General features: G+C 40.4%; 1 protein-coding gene across 2 annotated transcripts; it reads right to left on the bottom strand.

The window, feature by feature from the left end:
• Positions 1-643: 643 nt before the first annotated feature.
• rc3h1a (ring finger and CCCH-type domains 1a) lies at positions 644-21646 on the bottom strand. 2 transcript variants are annotated; one of them, XM_036586118.1, is made up of 20 exons: positions 21563-21646; positions 12527-12969; positions 10488-10608; positions 9795-10034; positions 8998-9173; positions 8565-8765; positions 7842-7974; positions 6771-6889; positions 6399-6511; positions 6026-6313; positions 5565-5770; positions 5061-5440; positions 4384-4557; positions 3978-4130; positions 3370-3568; positions 3087-3177; positions 2501-2591; positions 2034-2195; positions 1649-1752; positions 644-1183 (listed from the first exon to the last, which is right to left on the bottom strand). In XM_036586118.1, the coding sequence occupies exons 2-20, from the start codon at positions 12755-12757 to the stop codon at positions 1021-1023; spliced, it is 3345 nt and encodes a 1114-aa protein (XP_036442011.1). In that variant the 5' UTR covers positions 12758-12969; positions 21563-21646; the 3' UTR covers positions 644-1020. The 2 variants fall into 2 exon arrangements, with proteins under 2 accessions (XP_036442011.1, XP_036442010.1); XM_036586117.1 differs by lacking the exon at positions 21563-21646 and adding an exon at positions 16411-16575 and having other exon boundaries at positions 3370-3571.
• Positions 21647-22776: the final 1130 nt, after the last annotated feature.

Genomic DNA, 22776 nt, shown 5'->3' with positions numbered 1-22776 from the left:
AGTGTCAGAAGATGAGACTGTGTTAGCAAATGTTTGAAAAGGCTACATTTCCAAACTCAACTGGGGAGCAACAGTACTAAATCAACTGAAACGTTAATCACATCAACTTTCTCGGTTTGTCTAAAAAATGCTGGGGTATGAGTTGCTATTTTGAACAAGCGTTTTGTGCATTACATCCATCAGTTACACACAGTATCTGGAATAGGTAGCAACACGCAATTCTGCTCTGAGCATTGCAGTAACGTCACCTTGAACAAGGAGAGGAAGATTCACATGCAACTCCGCAGTTTCTCTAAACAACTTATGAAGCTACAACCATCAGAAATGTGAATAATGTAAACTGTTCAACTAACTATGCAAGTGTACTAATCAATGCGCTAACTACTAAGAATGTAGTTTAAGCTTATTAGTTCATAATGAGCAAGTCTGAGTTGAAAAGCCGGGATTGTTTATATTATTATTACTCTGAAGACTTCAGTGAGGCAAACACTTACATTGCTAAAATGTTTCTCAGATGCCCTCGCTCCCAAGGCAATAAGAGAAATAGTCTGACATCGAAAAAAAAAAAAAAATCATTCACAGAACAAAAAAAGGAAAATAAGTGAATAAGTGGCAGATACTGCTCATTTCTATATTTAAAACTGTAGGTCTGACTCTGCAAGTCTCTCTTGTTAAAGGTACTCCATATTGACTGATTCTGATCAATGAGTGGTTATTTTCAAATCCAGATTTCCCTACATAGCCCTTATCTCATGCAAAATATGGAATGTACAACATCCCAATACTGTGGCGGCAGCAAAAAGAAGTCATCCAATAAGAGTAGGAGCATGCTGGATGGTGGGAGCATGAAAGGGTGATGTACTGTGGCTTTGCTGAGTGAACAGGAGAGAAGACAGGCTACCAAAAGTCTTCGTACAAGTGGTGCTACCAAGGAGCGAGCAAGATAAACACAGACTAGTAAGGAGAAGAGATGGACCAAACAATTCTTGGGCAGAAGGTAGCTGAAGACAAAGAGAATGGCTAGGAACATGTATGAACCACCCCATTCTTAGACAGGTCTGGGCTGCTGGCCACCAGATCAGATGAGAGGCTGAGTGAGGAAGTCTTGCTGGTCAGGGAGGACATGCTGCTGCTGCCCAAACCGCAGTCCTGCATCACAGAACTCGAACCATTTGAGTCCTCACTAAAAACAGAGAAAGAAATCAGAGTAGTGGTGGAAATAAGACAGTATATATCACTATAAAAGAATGACATCATAAATACTATATACATACATTTTATATATCATAAGCTTTACTGACAATATCATGAACAGTGAAAAACTTCAGAAATGCTAAAATCTCATAATGTCCAATGTGTCAAGAAAACTGTGATATTGCCCAGCCCTAACTCAGTGTATAAGAGATGCTGTGCATTCTTTGCTAAGAAGTCATGATCAGAAATGTTTTTTGCAGCACACAAGCCATCCAGTCAAAGACTGACCCCACCCCAGAGCCACTGTTTTTCAGAATTCATCCCCAATCTTTACTTAACACTCTGATAAGCTCATCATTAGCTAAGCGTTTTTAAAAGGCGAGAAGTAAATCTGTGAACCAATTTATCTCCAATGGCAAAAAAAATCCAAGAGCATCTATAACGTCTGTCTTACCTGAGGGCTAGCCGGTGCTCCTCTCGTTGCAAACTGCGCTCACTCTGGCCATTTTCACTGGCTGCAACCACCTTGTACTTCATGCCAGGGGCTACATGACTCTCCTGCAGAACAAACATCAAATAAGTAACAGCCCGGCTCCTCCGACACTGACCAAACAAAGAGGTTGGTGTGAATAGTCTGTTCCAGACGGTCTCTCTTGATTCACACTGGTTCGCTTTGGTGTTTCAGCTCTTTTTCAGACACCGAGGTTCACTCATATTTAACTGATTAGTAATGAAGGACATACAGTTATTAACACAAACTGCAGAAAGCTACAAAATCTTTGTAAAAAAGTCTCTTCCACAGACATAATTCAGGGTACTGTCACTGTATGTTTGCTCACCCTGGCCATCTCTCGCGTCCTCATACCAATCTCTCTCTCCACCTGGTGTAGCTCCAGGCTCAGCTGCTCGCTGGACACACCAGTTGTTGACCACTCCACTGGAGTGGGCTGACCAGCCGCCAAGCCAGACTCCCTCTGCAAAGCCACCACATTGCTGGAGCTCTGTGACAGATTTAAGGTGTTAAAACCAGCACATTAGTGTAGATTATGCAAAAGACTATTTTTTTCCTTTTTTAAATTTTTAGCAGAGTTTGCTAGCCACTATACCTTCAGTTACCCACGCAGAAAGAAAAGAAGAAAATCAAACTCCAGTCAGTAGTGCCAGCGCATTCTTCATTTCATGACCTTAGAATTCACATCTTATTTCCCTTCTTTTTTCCAGACAAATATCGCTATGATCAGCATACTGGGTACCTAATAGAACTGAACATGAAAAACAGGTAAAAACAAAAAGAACAGGAGCTTACCTCCATGGACCGGGTCTGCTGGGTGATCTGTTGGTTGACCTGTTGAAGCTCCATCCTCAGCTGTTCCCTGTCTGGACCAGCAGGGGGCATACTGAATGACAGAAACAAGATTAAATCAGTTATTCACTTACATGTACTAACAAAGTCTTTAAAGAAAACGCAGCACGCTTGATTAATTTTAGGCTCCTGTCACAATGTACGACACTTGCTACGACTTCAACAGATCCCATCCCAGAACAACTGGCTTTCAAAATTTAGTCTTAATCCTAACAACACTGCCTGCTCTAACATTAATGTGTACCTGAACACAATATGGCATTTAAAAAAAAAAAAGATGCAAGTAAACCTAAAAGACAATTTATCTCCAACAGTAATGCAACGAGGGAACATTTTAAGCTCCAGTCACGGTAAATGGCATTTACTAAAATTTCACCCTTATATTTGGGTGACATTCTCAAGTATTGTAGAACATCAGCAAACTGAAGTGACCTTTCCTACCATTTTACTGCTACACATTAACCTAGCACTTTGAAGCAATGCTTGAAAGTATTGTGAAAGTGGCTGTATAATGCAAAAGGAGCCTCACCGCTCACTGAAGTGTCCCTGAGATGGCATGGTCTGATGTTGCACATAAGATGCTTCACTCCATCCTCCGTGATTTCCATAGCTATAATCGACTGCACAAATCAAAAGCATACCACTGAAACCATAATCATAATGAAGCACTCCAACAAGCAACATATTCCAATATTGAGTGACACTACAGATTTTATTCATGCTAAGCGATGACTTTCATGCCATGTTAATCACATGTTCAGCTGAACAACCCTTTAATTTCAGGTCTTTAAGGCTGTGAGACTGCATGTTACCTGCAGTGGCAGCGTGTTTGGCTTGGGGGCCTGGCACCAGGCCAGCAGGCTGATAGCCTGATTTGGATGTGCGCGAGATGGCTCCGAAGCGCGAAACAGTGGGCAGTGGACCAAACGGAATGATGGGGTCATCGTCTTTGACCTCCGGTGCTCTGCGCTGCAGCTCTAGCGCAGGATCTCTCAGGCCCTTGTCTACATTCTGCTGAGGGGAAGAGCAGCCTCCATTATAAAGATACACCCTCTACATACACATTACTCACTTATTTGTTACATAGGAACCACAAATATAGATAAGATAAAGCTTGCATTTTGGTGGTTTAAAAAAATATATATTACACACAGTTATATCCTGTTATTATTCATAAAAGACTTTTATTCAAACAAAAATGAGAATACACCTCAATCAGCTTCTCTTAATTGAATATGGCCTTTGGTCTGTCAACACGGTAGAGAGAACAAACTGAACAAGGCAAACAACTATAACCTTTTGCCTTGCGCTCCCATTCAAAATGATAACAGACCTAGCTCTGTATCAAAGCGAAGCCCTTAAAATTTAAAACAAACTTAAAGCTTCATAATTTTAATATTTTTGCAGAGTCACAACTCACCATTTCCATGTAGCCTGTGACCAGGGCCTCTTTGGATTTCATATCCTTGGCACCAATGTAGGGGACAAAAGTGTCACATGACCATGGAGAGTATTGAGCAGTGCAGCCTGTCTCCCTGAAGCTCTCAAACGCAGGAGAATTCTCTTCCATGTACTGTTAACCATTCACAGCAACACAGTTTAGTGCATCTAGCCACTTCCACCACACAACATACAAAAGCTTTGTTCACATGAAGAAGATAAAGCTGGGGTGCTAAACTCTGCCCCTGAATATCCACTGCATTTAATACTATCACTGGTTTAATACACCCAACAAGAATAATTTCAGCTAACTGCTGAGCAACTGTGAAAACATACACGTCTTTTTACAAGCTCCTTGAATGATGTGCCAGTTGCTTTGTGCTTACATGGTTTTGTCCCCTGACCTCTTGGGTGTAGCTGGGATCATAAGAATGGGCCAGGTTTGGAGAGGAGGCGAAGGGAGGAGGGGAGACCACTTTACGCTCCTCCAGCTGGGCCATGATCTCCTTTCTTCGCCGGTGCAGGTAATCCAGGGTGGGCTGCGGCCGAGAGTAAGCACTCTGAATACAGACACACCCAGTGTTAGTTGCTTAGCAAAGAAAAGAGACAGCTGGAGACAATGATTACTTTTGTTTAGATCCATTTAAGAGGTCTAGGACATAAAAAGCAGCTTTGACTGCACTATTAAACCTACACATTTACTGTAATCACAATTTGACACAATGTGTGAGTAGTGTCACATTTAAAAACTGCTATCAAAAACTTAATTACAAAATTACAAACACTTAAATTTAATTACAATTATTCAACATTTCACATACAGTGCTGCACTAAATACAATTAAATAGAACTAATTATGCTTTCTTTTTAACGAAAAATACAGCTGGTCAGTGTTTTTCAAGAACGGATGAGATCCATGATATGCTCAGAAAGGCATACTGTGCATCACAATTATCAAATTATTATTATAACACAAAGTCATCATCATATTAACCACCCTAACTAGCAAAAAATCATGCTTGGCTGCTCGTGGACAGTCTAGAGTCAATGAATGAAGTCTTACCCTGCCGTAAGGCCTGTTCTGACTGGGGTGGCTGTACATCTCAGGCCCATATCTGTCCCGCGATGAGTCTGGGAGGTAGGAAGAAGCTCCTGCTGTTTGGGGCTGCGGTGGTGGGGGCGCATCTATAGGCACTGGACTTCTGCGTCCCAGCTCATCCCGTGCATAGGACTGGTGTGGAGGGTGGCCTCCATAAGCTTGGTGGCGACGGCCATCATGGTGTGGGGGGTAGCCATATCGAGGGTCAGAAGGTGGGGTGGGGTACTGGCGTTCTGGAGCATAGGAAAGAGAATAGGTGTCTGGATAGGGTGACAAGCCTGGGTCGGTGGGGGGGCCGGGGTTGCGCACATAGCGAGGCATGTGTTGGTAAGTATAGGTGTTCCCTGTAGAAACAGGAAAGTTTATTTATGTCACTAAATGAGACAAAAAACAAATTTGTAAAAGAGAAAGAGAGAACAGTGTGTAAAAAAATGTAAAATGATTATACAAATGTTAATGGTGGTTTACCTGTAGGATACTGAGAGGATTCGTACTGGGAGGCAGATGGTGGTGGTCTTGATTCAGAGTAATAACCCTCAGGCTGATGTGGAGGGTACTGAGGTATCTGGGGAATTCTGGAGACAGCAGACATATGTTTATGACTAGCCAGACTCTCTCTCGTCACTCTAGGGTGAGGAGGCGCAGGCATCACCACCTTTGGCATGGGGTCCAGTCTGTCCAAAACAAACAAATGCATCAATCAGTCAATCATCAAAAACTCCCCTTGTTAACATAAAAAAAAATAAAAAATACTATGCCCTCCATAAGTATTCAGCTGGTAAAATCATAATTCTCATTAAACAAATCAGAATGCATTAAATTCATATCCACACCCATATAAATGTATATGCATTACTTTGTAACTGCAGGCACCATGTATTAACTCAATAGACCATTTATTTAAAATAAAATTTTAAAAAAGCACTCACGAGTCTGGAGGTGATCCTGGGGCACTGAGGCTACCCATGTCTGGCTTTCCCAGCTTGCATGCTGGATCGTACAATGGATCCGAACCCCTGGAGACCAGGAGCCCCGTTCCAGGGCCAACTGGTATTATGCCATTGGTGACAATGCCAGGTTTGTGGGCCAGCCCCTCCACAACCAAGCCCTCGTCAGAAAGAAGGCTTGGGGGGCAAACAACATCCATTTCATTCAGCTGTGTCAGCGACTGACTCAGGGGTTTCCTAGTGGGAAGTCGCTTGTTCATCTTGCGATACCTAGTATTAGATGAGGACATCAGAAACATGCCATTCTGACTGAAGCTGTATATAAAGAAGTACTGAGCAAAGAAGAGTAACTCACTTCTCCAGCTCTTCTTGGGAATGGGCAAAGGTGCAACTGGCTCCCCTGGGACAGCCTCCTTTCTGTTTCATGTCTCGACACATGAAGGTCTTATACTTGCTGTGCTGAGGTGCCTGGCACAGAAGAGGCATGGGTTTAGACCAGAGGGCTCACAGAGAACCACAGCCCTTCAGAGCTGAAGTACAACCATAATGTAAAACCTAGATATATTGTATGAATATTAGAGGTAGGTGGGCTACATTAAGGTTAAAAATAACCTCTTCAGAGCAGTAGATCTAAGAGCATAGCCAGGCAACATTGTACAAATTTCTGTGTTTTTAATCTGGATTAATCTAGGCTGTGTGGCTCAAAGAGCATGGCTGAAGTACGGACCTGCTGTGGGTCTCCTCCCTTCTTGCTGTAGTTCTGGATGAAGTCCACTAGGCCATGCACCACTGTCTTTACAGCCACTAGTCCTTTGTCAAGCTGCTCCCATGTTGGTGCAGGGGCATCTGGTATGGAAAATGGTGCACAGATTAAATACAAATCACCAACTCTTTTGTTTTTATGAAACAGAAAATCATAAAAAAAAGACAATTTATACCACGGGAGCAGCACAGGAATCAACCCTTTTTGTTTCTTAATAACCTTTGGTTATCACGTTGGCCTGTTTTTCCGCACTCACAATCTCCTGTCTTTCTAGCATGCCATATCACTCCTGTTTGGTATTTTACGGTGATGAACTTTTGAACCACATTTGTTGCGAAAGCCATTTTAAACAAGATGCGACGACTTCATCATAAATGCCCGAGAGCATTTTTACTTCTGAATCATGTATACTCCCACAATATTTTTCTCACGTGAAAACTCTGCTATAACATAAGCACAGTCACAGAAATGTTACAATTTGCCAGCAATGTTGTCACACTGTTGACACACAAAGGAGGAGTTTTTCAACTTCTCTAGAGTGATATTCCACTAGAAGCACAGAAAATACACTTCTGTGATGTAAAGCCTGACCTTGAAAACAAAATAAGCCAATACATTACTCAACTTTCCCAGTCAGCTGCATCAGCCTTACTGGGATTTCAATACCAGCTTGTGTTCACACTTAACCCCTTCTTATTTAATTACCATTAACTTTTCTTGTAAAAGTGCAAGTGGGAAATGGCCTGTTGAGACAATAAAGCAAAGACACCAGATGAAATGCCACATCTAGAATCCTAGACCTTTTGTAAGCTCTTTTGGGCATGAGCTAATGATGCAGCCCCACTCTGTTGCCCAAGAAGCAAACAAACTGCCAATTATCTAGTTATTATTCTCCCATGAAATCTACAAAAAGTTCAGAAACAGGCATTCAGGACACTGCCATCGTTTTGTGTGCAATCCAGCATGCTAGAAAGCACAGGCAAAACATTGTTCAAAATGACTATGACAATGAGGAGCATGTATGTGGACACAGACCTGGGCTGGGGTCGATGTCAGCCAGCAGCTCTAGATGTGGTCGGAGGCGGTTGAGGTTGGCTGGGTCTCCTGTTCTCTGCAGAGCAATGGTGAGCTCCTGCACACTCTGAGCGAAGGATGCTGGGGTCTGCAACTGAGAGGAAAAATAAGGAAGTAAACAAACAACCTCAGGATTACCAAAGCAATAGTGTGTGCTATTAAAAATGTTTTGCCTCACAGAGAATGACTGATATACTACTTAAAATATTAACACAGGATAAGACTGACAAAAAATAACATTTTAAAAAAGGTACACACAATCATTCGCTGGTTCCAGGGTTACAGCAGTGCAAAGTTTAAAGATTTATCTGCTGTAACACATTTAATACTGGTATTGGCCAGTATAGTGTCAAAACTCTGACTGACTAAAAAAAAATAAATAAATAAATAAAAATCTCTGGCACCATCTAGTGAAAGGCTAACACTGGTGGTATTTATACAGCTAAGAACTAGAGAGAGAGAACCTCATATAGCACAGAGACCAAATACATAGGCAGGGAGAGAGGCAATGTTACGAGGACAAGGAAAGTCAATTTTTCCCTAGGAGGTCAAATAACTATCAACTCTTTGAGGTTAAGCAGCAAGATCAGACATAACTCAAGATCACTGATGGCTCTTTTTGTGGATTTAGTTACATCAAATCAGTTCCTTTTTCTACTTCATACAGCACTGATCAAATCACACCTTGTCTATGATGGACTGCATGTGGGACTTGTGGGACTGGTCTCCATACAACAAGGAGGACCACTGGTCAGGGGCGATGCGCAGCCCTCCCTCCATGGCAATCTGGACAATCTGAGAGTCATGCTCCCTCCGCAAAGCCTCATATGTGCGGAACTCCTCCTTCAGCTGCATCAGGGACGAGTCCTCATCTCGCTTTGTCACCTGAAGAAAACAACAGAAAAACAACTGTTTCCAAAAATGCTCTAAAAATCACACAGCAAAAAAATAACGACACGTTTATCAGTTTTGAGGTAATTGTAGAGTTTATCCGTTTGGATTAATCCTCTGTATTAATTTTACATGCTCCTTAGTTTTGTGTCCCTTCATAAACCAAACCAAAAGATAGTAAATGTGAATCATGACCAGCAGTATTTCACTGAAAAAGGAGATTTACCTTAAAACAGGAGGCCCTGTACAGCAGCTGCACTACATGTCCTATACTGGTTTTAGAGGCCTGAGGGAAGCGGGGCTCCAGCCTCTGAACCACAAACAGAACCAGAACCTTGCGGGAAAGGGCAGAGCCATCCTCCAATGCTAGCAGGACAAGCTTCAAAGCTTCTTCCTGCATGGCTGTGAGGGGGAAAAAAATAAAAAAAATTTACTTACTTGTATATTGCCCTTCACAACTGATACTGACAAGGCTGCTTGCCACAGTTCTGAGTGAAGGATCTCCTGTGGCAACCAAACTTAACAGAGGAAAGGGAAAAAGAAACACCAAGGCATTTAGTGTTCTATCAATATCTCTGAATTGTTGGAAAACAGTCGATTATTTAATGATCTGATGAGACAGTTTTGCAAATTTTCAATTCATCAACTTTATTCTACCTTATTTTTTATTTAAATAAATTTATATAAATTTATAATCAAGCCTTGCACTGCCTTGCTGATAGCATCAGTATTACCAATCCCCGCTTCTCACTGGGCTTAAACACAGCCCAACAAGGCCAACATTTAAGAATTTGACCACAAAAATCTTCTTTAGATGTACATGTAGGAAAAAAATGTTTATGATTTTTCAATCTTTTAAGGACATTTTGCACTGGACATCCAGGTCACAGCATGATTTCTATCGTGGTTGGTGTTTTAGCCCAAGGTTAAACTGAAGATGAGTGTTAATGAATGATGGGTTAAAGGTCTGGGTTGAGAAACAGTGATCAATTAATTTAATATTTAACATCAGCAAAACGCTACCAGGGCCGAGGAACTGGCAGCCTCGAGCGCGAACGGCGGCCCACAGATTTGAAGAGAGCTGCTGGGCGTTTTGGTGCTGCAGGATGAGCTCAGTGACCGTCCGTTCGCCCAGAGAGCGAGCAGCCCGCATGGCCCGGATACGACCCTCCTCCTCCACCAGCTGGCAGTGCACTAGGGTCACCAGCTTCCTCTGCATGGGCCGGCTGAGAAGGCTCTGGGTCACACTGCCCAGCCCCACACCTGAGAGATGAGAAACAGAGCTTTGAAGGACAGAAGCATGAATAAGGTAATACTGTTAGAGTTTTCTGTAGGCTTTGTTTGTAGACTTCTTGTGCCTTTGTTTAAAATCACTGACTGAAACAGGAACATATTTTTTAAATCACTCTTTTAATTGATTTAAGATTAACCAATTATGGATAATTAGTTAATTAATGATCATTAGTTGTAGCCCTAGGGCCTTTTTTATAAAGCAAACATGTGCACAGATGAAAACAAGCTTCTAACCTATTGTATAAACAGCAGCACCAATGTGCTACACGCATACTGGGTGCGATTCTTCAGCACTGTCTTTTTACAAATTAACTGATGCTGCAAACTTTAGAACAAATTTAGAGTGAAATTCTGGTATGTTCTAGAAAGGAAGCCCCGAGTTATATGATGTTATCTAAACATTATTCAGGAAGGTTTTAGGACCTCTGGTGTTGCTGAGGGGTTTGAGGTAGAGAGCCAGCTCCTCCACACAGGTGCGTGCTTCGTCATAATGCTTGGTGTCCTCTGCTCCTCTCACTAAGGTGACAGGCTGGGACTTGGGAACCTGCAGAAAGAAATATCACATTATTTACCACAGGATATTTGACATGCTGTACCCTCAGTAGCTTTTTTGCATAGCACACATAGTGAGAGCATGCGTCAGCATTTTGATGCACTTAAATGAGCTGTGGTTCATGTTTATCATATTGCATGGTATTTAAGGGTTAAATGCTTTGGGGAAATAAGGGGTGTGCCAGCATTAAGACAATTTATATATATGGAAAAAAGCACTTGTTTGTTTTTGCTAATAATATTAAATAGTGGGTGAGGCATGGAAAATATCTTCCATGGTAACATTATTATAGTTGCACAATATCATATTGGCAACAGAGACTACCGATACTATGAAGCAATTTCTGATGTGCATGTGTGTCAGTAGATGTACTTTAACTGAGAAGCAACACATTGGTAGTATGGGATTACAAGTGGGAGCACAAATATACACATTAAAATCTGTAATGCCAGTATTTCAAGGAGTAGAGGGTGATATACCGGTTAGAAAAGTCTTCCTAAGGTATTAGTTTAATCTGTATGGCACAAATAAGCCAGATAATGCAACACATACAGTGTAAAAATGTGAAGGGGAGCCCCTTCAGTTCATTACCCCAAAACAGAAAAATACACATTCGGGGGTAATGATGTATACAGTACATTTTATTTGTGACAACACTACTCTTAAGGAAATTTAATGTTTAAAAAGTGGAACTGTATGAATATCAATTTATAGGCACCTACTGAGTTATTAGGTTGGAATGATGTTTGAGGATGAGGTACCGGTGTCGTAAGAGGGGAAAAAGTGGTATGGGTGCATCCCTACATGTTATACAAAATATGCAAAGCTTTCAGTGGTACTGCAAGTTCTATTATAGCCAGAAAATGAAAATACATTCATATTAATAACAATGTTGACTCAAACTTTGGCCATAGCACCCCGCCCTTTCTAGCCACTTCCACAACAGTGAGTGAGTCATTCAGGGAAGTATGTGCACTTGGTGCATATGAACATCTAATATTACCTTGGTGACTCAGCAAGTGTAAAGGAGAGCACAGAAAGAGAGCTTTCGCCCTTTCTTTATCTTTCTCTCAAACACACACACACAAACACACACACACAAACACACACCTCCTTCAATCCAACCAGACTGGAACAACCACAAGCTCTTTTTTTAGAAATCTGATGCCCAGAAAGCTACTAAGTACAACTCTACCTTAAGCTCCCCTAACCCACCCCCTCTTTCTCCATGTTCCTCTTTTGTTGTAGTGCTGCACTTCCAACGTCGCTCTGCTTCAGGAAGAGCACATGTACACCGCAAGTCTGCCTGTGATGAACAAAGGCCACCAAAACAAGATGTGTTGACTGCAAGCTATGAAAAAGCAACCGAAACTTCACATTCTGATCGTTATCTCTTGGATGATTAAAACAAAACACAATTGCTTCACTTAGAGCTGCAGCGCTTGTTTCCCTGTGCCAGTCCTTTTAGGGAAACATAAGGGCAAAGAAGCACCAGCACAAAAAAGATAAACATCCACATACAGAGATTCACACAAGGAAATGAAGCAGACAAAAATAAAGATGATGTAAATTAGGTTGTACAGCCGTTGACTTTGTCGAGTTTATTTTCTTTTGCACCAGCAATCAAGGTCTAAGCTGAAACATGTCTGTTTGGAAAAGCTGTGCTTAAAAGCTTGGTCATTTTTCATTTCAGTTTTTATTTTTATAAACTGAGCGTTATCTCACACCCAAAAAAGGAAGGTATGGAGCCCGTTTTTCCCCCTTGTTTGAAATCTACAGGATCTAACGGTGTATGAGCAACACTTCTGCCATACAGGCAACCCAAAGAGAGAAAAAGGTCAGGAATAATGTGGGTTTGTTTCTATCATCCATTCAAACAGTGGTTGAATGAAGCCGAGCAGTGACTCACCTGACCACAGACCAGCTGCAGCAGGGCAGTGTTGACGGGCAGCAGCTCGATGTCTGTGCTGATGGTGGTCTGATCGAAGGGGCAGGCCTTGCGGTGCAGCTTGTTCAGACACATCTTGCAAACGGTGTGGCCGCAGCCCAAGCTGATAGGCTTGCGCACATTCTCCTCGAACGTTTGCGTGCAGATGGGACACAAAAGAAACTCCGTCCATTGTGGCGCTTGTACGGGCATCGTAACAAAAGTGGGTCTCTAATGCACTGGTCGCCCAGGTCTTCTTCTGGATCTGCACCTTCTGTAGTTGGGTGACGATACGTTTTGTTAAAAACAAGGAGGCCAAACGTCCTATAGATTCCACGGGAATCAAAAACACTCTCCTGAACGTCCAGATTTTCAAATATCTTCAGGCATTGTGAACTTTTAGCACATGGTGCTGAATACATAACCTGCAAGAAATAGAAGACAAGGGAAATTCAGCCTCTTAATATATCACGTGACTAACGCTGATTTCAACAGACACCACTGGCAATGACTGTATGACAGCTAATCTTAAAGGAATTCAACTGTTTTTTTAAACTAGTGCATAATTAAATGGTTAAGATGTAAACAAAACCAGTCAGAGTTTTGATGTGAAATGACTAAAAACTCAGAGGACACTCAGTGTAGGCTGACTGGTGGTTTTGGATAGTAAATAAAATGGCTATATTTGTGTTGCAATCTCCGGTTTCTATTACGACCACTGTAAAGAAATCAATCAGAGTTGAAAAGTTTCTCTACAGTAAACGATTTCATATCAAACTACTCTGAATTTCTGTCTTCTCATCTGAACAACTGAACTAGGCAGAAATTTAGAAAAAACTGTCATAAGTTAAAACAACAGTTTCTGGCCAACTCATTTTAGCTGGAAATACTACCAAGCAGGGATGCATGATGATATAAGCATCATAACAATGCTGGCAGATCATTTTTATATCTGACTGATATTTTTAAAGAAATATTTGATGATACATTTATTGTTCTAGAGAGAATAGCAAAACATTTGGACAATGCTGGGCTACTACGCAAAAATGCCCACACTGTATTCATTTTGCTGCATTTGTTTCCTATATAGAAATACATGTCATATTTCTGTAACGCTAATCCAGGTGGCTCAATCAGAGCATGTGAGCAGAACAGGGTAGCAGAAATTTCCACCTCTCATTCAACGTGTTTTCCATTTCATCTCTGCACTAGGTTTTCTATGTCCCCCTTTTGCTCCTCACCACAACATCAGACCCAGAGGATTTTGTGAGACTATGGTGGGTGGACCTCACTTGGACCCTTCTAGGGGGGTCCGGGGGCATGGTCCCCCAGAAAAAAACCTTATATTTGAATATTTTAAAGCTAAATGCATCTGGCGAGAACAAAATTAAGAGGTCAGATCTATGAAGAACACTGTGCTCTAAACAATTAGCTTTAGTGATTTAATCAAACACACTGGTTGTATGAGTATGAACGGTGACGACACAGCAAAAAGGTCACACACAAAGCACGGTAGGGAGGTTTAACAGTGCACATCGTCAAAACAAAAACAAAAATGACTAGAGCATACATTTCAGCCCTCAAATGGAGCTGAAACGGTTACCTGCGTTCAACTGATTTTTTTAATATATTGAATAAAGAATATATAGAATAATATACATCATTTAATAGTTTAATTTAAGCCAAAACAGACCTATAAAATCAAGGGCACAAACATTAAGCTTAATACAGCAGCAGTAACTTCAACTTGAATAGTTACTGCTACTTCAGCTCAATTAGTAAACATTACAAATAGCCTAACATTACATGAAGCGCCAAGCTGCTCTTCGGAGGCTGAAAATAGTTAAGTTTTCAGAGCATGTGCATGACAATCTTGTATGTCTGCCACTGCGCCGGTGTAGCAACTGTCTGTCCTACCCATCCAGTGGTCCTACTGAGCATGCGCATATCAATAGAATCGCACAGAAAGTGTTTTAAATGTTTTGTGTTTTTAATGTTAATCCAGTACAGACTCAGCTTAATATTACTGCTTACGATTTAAACGAGGCTGAAGTCAGCTTCTTATTTGCCAGCTTCTTCGAATTTCCAAAATCTCCCAATTCACCTTAATTGGTGCCTAAATGCCCCACTGGCCTGAGGCGCCAAAACGTATCTGCTGCACCATATGAGGTGGAACAGGAAAATTGTGAAATAAGCTCATGAATAAGAAGGTGACTTGAGCCTCATGTGATTTAGGCTATTAAATATACCACCTACAGTAAAAATCCACAAATTCAACAGCAAACTGCTTTAAAGCAGCGAAATGAGTCAGTTGCGAGAGGAAGACAATGCCACAAAATCCAATGTTGTTTATGTTGTTATGAGAAGTGTGAAGACATTTTCACTTCATTATGAAACTGTGGAAAAAATATGGCAGGCCACCACAGTCTAATTAATGGGAAATACAGTCAGGTTTATGTATTTTAGAAAATATAAAATGCTGAATAAAGAATACACAAAATAATATGCAGAACAATTTCATTTAATTTTAGTCAAAGGTAGACCTATAAAATCAAGGTCACAAACATTAAGCTTAAACCAGCAGCAGTAACTTCAGCTTGATTAGTTAACATTACAAATAGCCTAATGTTACACAAAACACCAACCTGCTCTTCAGAGGCTGAAAATAGTTGTCAGAGCATGTGCATGACAATCTTGTACGTTTGCCTCTATGTAACAAACTATTATGAAATTTATTATATATCTTGAGTATTGGACACAATACTATGTACCTCAGTTCGTGAATCAATTCATGGCCGTTATTAATAAAAAGGCTTGTGGAATGGAGCGGTATTGAAGTGATGGTGGAGCAAGAGAAAACAAGAACGCTTTGACTTTCTAAAAAGCCACTCAATTTCTTCATTTTACACACGTTTATGTAACAGCATCAGAATATGTACTCACTAACTGTGTTCAGTGAGCCTCCTATGAGCACTAAAAAATTAACACAGCATACCTAGGTGTGGGTGATGTGGCAAAAATACTGTATTACAAAACTTTTTATGATTACATTCTCAATACATGATATGCATTCCAATATTTTGTTTTTCTGAGGCTTGATAAATTTAAGCACACAGAAAAAAGACCCAGTCGGGCCACAAAATGAATACCAAAACCTGTGAATATAATGATTTTATTCAAAATTTCATATGCTGCGCTGAAACCAGTTAAACAGCACTAATTATTCTCTCTTTGTAATAAAACATACATTTGGACAGCGCTCTAAGCTCTGGTGCCATCCACAGCATTCCAAGAAAGACATATTTTTTATGTAAATGTGACAAATTTTAAAATCACAATAACGATATGGTCACATTGCCTACCTCTACACTTCTCTTTCTTTTAGACAGCTAGTTAGTTTTCTTACTAGGCCTCTTGAAAGAATCTTCACTGTAAGACAGTGCAGGTTTTACCTTACTTCTACAAAAGCAAGGCAAACAAAAGCAGGGGATTTCGAATGACTAATAAGACTGTGCAAGTTAGCATTGTATGACCTGTTACACCAGAAAATACTGAGACAAGCAAAAAACTATTTCAGGACGCACACACTGAATCATCAGACGAACATAAGAAGCTTGAGCTATGATACATTAGGCACAATACAACAAAATCAGGATCCACAGAACAGAACTGCAAATGAAAAAGTCAAGTGTTTCTGTAAATGTTTCTGTAAACATTTTCTATATAGTTTATCTTCAAGCAAACACTTTATGCACAAATTCTGGAAAGGAAAACCAAAAAAGGAGCAGCTGGGTCTGCAAAGTAGTATTACTGAGCAAAATGAAAGCAAACTACCAACAACAAAACTGCGATAGGTTGTCAATTACCTTCACAGAAGATCCTTCAGCACAATCCAACTTGCCAATCTGTACTGTGTGCGACCGTCAGAATCCCCACAGGCTGTTTTATAGCACGCCTCCAGAATGAAACAGTTTGCTTAAGGCATATCTTTAGCCTAACATTTATCTTCTCTAAATGGTCGCACGCATACATTCAAATGAACTCTGGTTATCTCTTTATGCTTCTGCGACTGCTGCTTACCAGAGAAATGAGGTACTTCCTCGTGTGGGACGTCGCAACAAATTGACACACCTCCTACTCACCTGACTTTAGACTGGGTTTTGCAGTAAAGGACTTCCCTATGACTAAAATTAGGTCCTCTGGGAGACATGAGAGGCCTTCCTACAGTTTTTAGGGGGCTGGACCTTTGGGAAGTCTACCATAGACAAAAATAACACCAGGAAACTGTCTAGGTCTGGTACACACAAACAGAACCAGGCTAATGTGTAAGCAGGGGTATTTACCATAACCTCTAACGATGCAAGAGCGCACGCTCAGAAAATGCGGTGTAATAGTAACGGGGAAATATGACCGAAAGCAATACTGAGAGGAAATGGAAACTGGGGGGCAACAAAAAACCCCAGGTTGCATTTCAAATCCAAGCCAAAATAAAGCTGTTATGAGTAAGCGCTCGCCACTGGGAATGATGTGATTCACACCCATGTCACTCATCTACGTGCTTCAAACAGCAGACATTTTCAGTAACCTCTGCAGGGATGGAAAGCATTATTGTGAACATCAGTCTAAAAAAATTCTCATGTTCACTTCAAGACAAAAGGTGGGGAAAACACCTAGCAGAACATTTAGAAGTTTCAGATTCCTTGAAGGTAAGACATTACAGGCAAAACTGAATTATCTTTTTTTCAGATTTTTGCATAAATTGCACTCGTCTTCCCCTAAACTTATTAAAAACGTTAAATAGTCTACAGTAATATATTTATTTCAGCTTGCTTTGTCAGTTTGTGTCCACTCATGTCACACCATTTTCCCCAAAGTTAGCAGTGAAGGCTAAGCTCTGCCACATGTCATGTTACACCACTGAAAAGCTTGTTTCCTGTACAATCTAACTAGAATAAACAGATGTCCATTTCCTTTGTGCTAACATTCTCACAAAGGGTGCATGTTTTTTGAGATTTTGAGGCCCACTTTTAAGATTTTCTTCTCTACATTCAGGACCACAAATCCCAGTTTCTAGAATACCTGCATTCAGAAAATTTTACATGCTCATTCCTACCCATATCCTAAAGAATGTCATCCTAATGTATTGCTCAAGGCTGGATTTATGCTAGTCTGTATGCTACAAAATGACCTGAAAAACATTTCATAATAACAGTTCATAGTGTTTTCTGGATTAAATGAGAAAATAATGAAATTTAAATGTGTTCTTTAAAATCCTTTCTCTGGAGAGGGTCTTCACAATTAATTCTATCATCCAAAAGCTAGACTTTTGCTAAATACGCAATTAATTGTAGATTTAAACACACAGCAATTCATTTGAGTATCAACATGAACTTTTTGGCAAAATGCGCAAAAAAATATGTAAGAATATCATTAAGAAATTGGCAAAGAATTACTCTTCTAAAAAAGACCCTATTCATTTGTAGTGTCTCACCTTAAGGAAAAAAAAAACCTGGAAGCCCTGAAAGCCTATTCAATGTCAGTAGCTAATAAACCAATAGGGCTGTTAAGGAATTAAGAGATCTGGCAAAACATCTTGATACCACAAGCGAACTGGGAGGGGAACTATTTTGTTTATGCCAGAGGCAAACCAAACTCATCAGGCAACAATCTGGTGGTACCAGGCATCACCACAGAGGCACGCTGTTAGAACTGGCAAACTCCTCTTTTGGTGCACCGCTAGCACTTGGCGTGACTTTTGCTTGCATGGAAGCAGCACCAGTTTGCACGAGACCATCCTGATCACGCTATTTTCATCCATCTTCACTTATTTTCTCTGTTGCCACAAGCATAATTTGAACAGAACTTGTCTGTAAAAGACCATTTTAGCAACATTTGCCTAAAACAAAATCTTCCTGCCTCAACAAGCGTTCTTTCTTGTGCACGCAGAGGCTAAAAATAAGCAACTCGCCAAATTTCATACACATCATTCAGAACATACTTCACGCCATCCTGCCATCTCAGTGTTTGTTATGTATAATCCTTCATGTTTTCATTGCCCAAAGAAACACATTTAGTGGATGAACGTATAAATAAATACGCCCATCTACTGATTGTGCTATTAGAGCCTACTTCCCCTTGTCTGATTGAGGTCCTTGAACTAGACAAAAATTCTAATGAGCCTAAACAGATCCATATTTTAAAATCTTTAGGTTACCAAATGTACAAAAACAGCAACAAGGAAACTCTGAGCTACATCAATTTCTTACAGCTATGACACAGCGGTTATCGTCAAATTATTAAGAAAAAATGGCAGCAGGACAAGACTGCTGTTAGGACAGTACTGCTCAGGTCTCTACTTGCACGGCTCGCTATGCAAAACAGACATAAGCTAACGCTGTTGGCTCTTCTTGTTCATCTCCTAAATGGGAAAAGACAGGAACAAAGCCAGTGTTGCTGCAGGTCTATGACTAAAGAGGAATTTTACCATTTTTTTTTTTTATTATTTCTGCATAACTTAATCATAATTTGAGTCGTCTGAAGTGCAACACTCTGTTCTAGAGAAACTTAAGAGTCAGAATTGATCACCAGTTGTGATGTTAGGAACCAGTCCAAACCAATTAATGTCTCTAGGAGCTACCTTATACAAAGTTACTACACAAAATGTTTACAAATGTGCATTAACAAATTCCATCATCAACAACATATATGAAATACTCAGGTTCACTGGTTATTTTGGACAGCAAATAAAAGGCCGTACGTGTTCTAGATGTTGCAACTCTGAGGTCCTATCACCACCACTGTATCCAATAATAATTTTAAAAATCTGACATAGTTCAACCATGCGCCATTTCACGGCATCATACTCTGAATGACTTTGTTTACATCTTAATAATTAAACCATGCAAAAATGTTGAGCAATCTGTGAAATTTTACCCTTTAAACTCAAACAGGCCAGCACTTGCCCATTCTTTCCTATTAAACAGAATTAAAATATTGAGGTAGCAGCTTTATGAGAAACAAAGTGGTCCAGCTGGGCGTTTTGAACTGCATATTATGGATCACTTTTTTTGGAAATTCATGTAGATACTGTAAATATTGCCAGTGAATCTAAACATGAGTTATGCTGATAGCCATAAGTAAATCAGAAACATAACATCTTAAGTTATAAAATAATATCAATTAATTGCTTTACGTAATTATTTTTTTATGGAATCTCTTTTAATGGAGGACTTGGGTTCAGTTACTGTGTTCATCCAGAAACACAGGCAGTTTATGCACCTACATGTTAGTAGCGAAAGCCATACTAAATACAGCAGAATAATAACGAGAATAACAAAACTATTAGATTCGACACATAAAAAGATCGTTCTCCCAGAGTTCTTTCCTAAAGACAGTGTTATTTGGAACCATGAGTTCTACACAGAACCACTTCATGCTTTAATGGTTCTTCAGACTGATAGTGAATGTGTTGCGTATGGTCCTATATAGAATATTTTTGAAAATGGTTCAATATAGCACCTTACAGGGTTCTACTATTGTTACGAAGTCAGGCTTGTGACAACAGAGCAACCCTTTTTGGTGCTACGCAGAGCCCATTTCAAGAAGATTCAACACAAAACCATACACAACACATTCTCTATCAATCTGAACAACCATTAAACCACGCAAAGAACAATTTAAGCACGAAATGGTTCGATACAGAACCACTGTTTTTGCTAAAGAACCCTTGAAGAACCATCTTTTTAAGAGTCTGCATTGCATAACATTGCGAGACTGACCATAACTTAGTTTCGAGACGTTTCTACGTTGCGCTGTTGGACTCAGATTTCAAAACCACGATGACATCGTTATTTTTAGCACTGATGAAGAGAGAAAATAATCGCAGAACTAACCTAAACCTAAATTTGCGACAAAATCGCTCAGGAAGTAAAAAAAAAAAAAAACAGCGCTGCTACAAGGTCAATAATCGATTAATGTTAACATTACCACATAATAGTTAGACTGAAATCGGTTTCTTATTCGAGTTTACAAACCCAACTGCTACACCATTTCAGGTGGAACGGAAAACTGGAATGTGAAGCTAACGTTAGCGAACAAGGGGCCAACTCCACCGCCGTAGCTTAACTGTTACTGGCCAGACTACACACATATTTTTGTATCAAAAACTTTGTTCACTTGTTTACATCTTGCTAACGTTTAATAAAAAACAATGAACATTAACTAACACCGCAGATGGAACAAAGTACGGGGCATGATGTATGTTAACGCTGGAACCAAGTTAGCTATTAGCTAAATAAGCTAACGCAAGCCGAAGCGAAAACGCGAGTTAAGCATAGTTCGGTAAGATAAATATCCAACTCTTGGGTGAAATATCATACAAAATGTTGCACATGATAAATTATACATAACGTTAAATAAACCAATCCATACATAAACTCTTAGTAAGGTCAGATAGACCGCTAACGCCGGAGACAATTTAGCCTTTTAGCTAAAATAGCTAACGAGGCTGAAGTTGGCTTCTTATTCGAATTTCCCGTTCCACCTTAAACGGTGCGGCAGTTACATTCTGGCGCCTGAGGCTGCCCAATAATAGAGGCTGCTGCACTGCTGCACCATTTAAGGTGGAACGGGAAATTCGAAAAAAAGAGGCGAGCTTCGTAAATAGCTGAACGCTAGCTAGCTGATCGTATCGCTAGCGGTTTGAGCGCTTTTAAATATAACGAAGACGACCCCCAATAGAGTGCTAATACAGACTTGCATAATGTTATCTTTACTTATTTTCACCCAGCTTTGTAACGTTACCGAGCTCATTTATTTGCGTTAAATTACTTAAGATTGTCACTACAGCCAAACTGCAGCTAACGAACAGCTAACTGTTATTCTGCTATAGCTTCTTTGTAGCTACGGAGCTAGAAAAGAAGTGAGGCTGTTAATCGACTGCTGGTTAGCTTATTCAGTATGTTTTCATCCCCAGAGGTGGAGAAGCACAAGAAGCAAATATTTAGCTGTTTTACTTACAGTTCTTCAGCGATTTATGGCGAAATACAACAGTATAACCTCGGTCACCATCTTGGCAGGGGTGTGTTTGCTTCTCTGAGCGGCTACAAACTAGGCGGTGCGCATGCGCAGACTTGAGTAATAAAATAATGAAAGGCTGGTCAACTGATACTTCGAATTCATAAGTTACACCGATCAGCCATGACGTTAAAACCACCTCTTTGTACCTACTCTCATTGTCCATTTGATCAGCTCCACCTACCATACAAGAGCACTTTGTTGTCTTACAATTACAGACTGTAGTCCATCTGTTTCTCTGCATACTTTGTTAGCCCCCTTTCACCCTGTTCTTCAGTTGTCAGGACCCCCATGGACCCTCACAGAGCAGGTAGTATTTGGGTGGTGGATCATTCTCAGCACTGCAGTAACACTGACGTGGTGGTGGTGTGTTAGTGTGTATTGTGCTGGTCTGAGTGGATGAGACACAGCAGTGCTCCATTTCACAATAATAGCGTTTACAGTTGTCAGGGCCCCCACAGGACCACCACAGAGCAGGTATTATTTGTGTGGTGGATCATTCTTAACTGATGAAGGGCTAGAGGATGACCAACACAAACTGTGCAGCAACAGATGAGCTACTGTCTCTGACTTTATCAATAAGGTGGACCAACATGGTAGAAGTGTCTAATAGAGTGGACAGTGAGAGGACACAGTGACGGGGTTGAGATGTAATAGGAAATGGGTATAGGGAATACATATTCAGAATACAGGAATTAAGTATCTGTATTCAGTCCAAGTTACATTTTGTAAAGGCATTTGACAAATTCTAAAGGTATTCTTCTAAAAATTTAGAATACCTATCCGCAAAATTTAAAAACATATTTACCATCTTTAAAGGAAATGCCACTAATATGTTTAATCTCAGTGTTACTGAGCTCTGCTAAAGCCTGAGTAGACTGATAAATCAATGTGATGATCAGTTATTAATCTCAGTGTTACTGAGCTCTGCTAAAGCCTGAGTAGACTGATAAATCAATATGATCAGTTATTGATCTCAGTGTTACTGAGCTCTGCTAAAGCCTGAGTAGACTGGTAAATCACACAGATGAGGCAGTCATTAATCTCAGCATTACTAAACTCCTTTGAGGGATGATGGAACTGAAGTCTCCTCGGTAGTGGACATGTTCACCAATGATAAGCTCAGTATTGGTGTTGTACTGGATTCGCACTGGTGT

This window comes from Colossoma macropomum, unplaced genomic scaffold (assembly GCF_904425465.1).
Source record: "Colossoma macropomum unplaced genomic scaffold, Colossoma_macropomum, whole genome shotgun sequence".
NCBI classification, from domain to species: Eukaryota; Metazoa; Chordata; class Actinopteri; order Characiformes; family Serrasalmidae; genus Colossoma; species Colossoma macropomum.
Note: the sequence above shows the minus strand (reverse complement) of the source record. Positions and strands in the feature narration are given on the sequence as shown.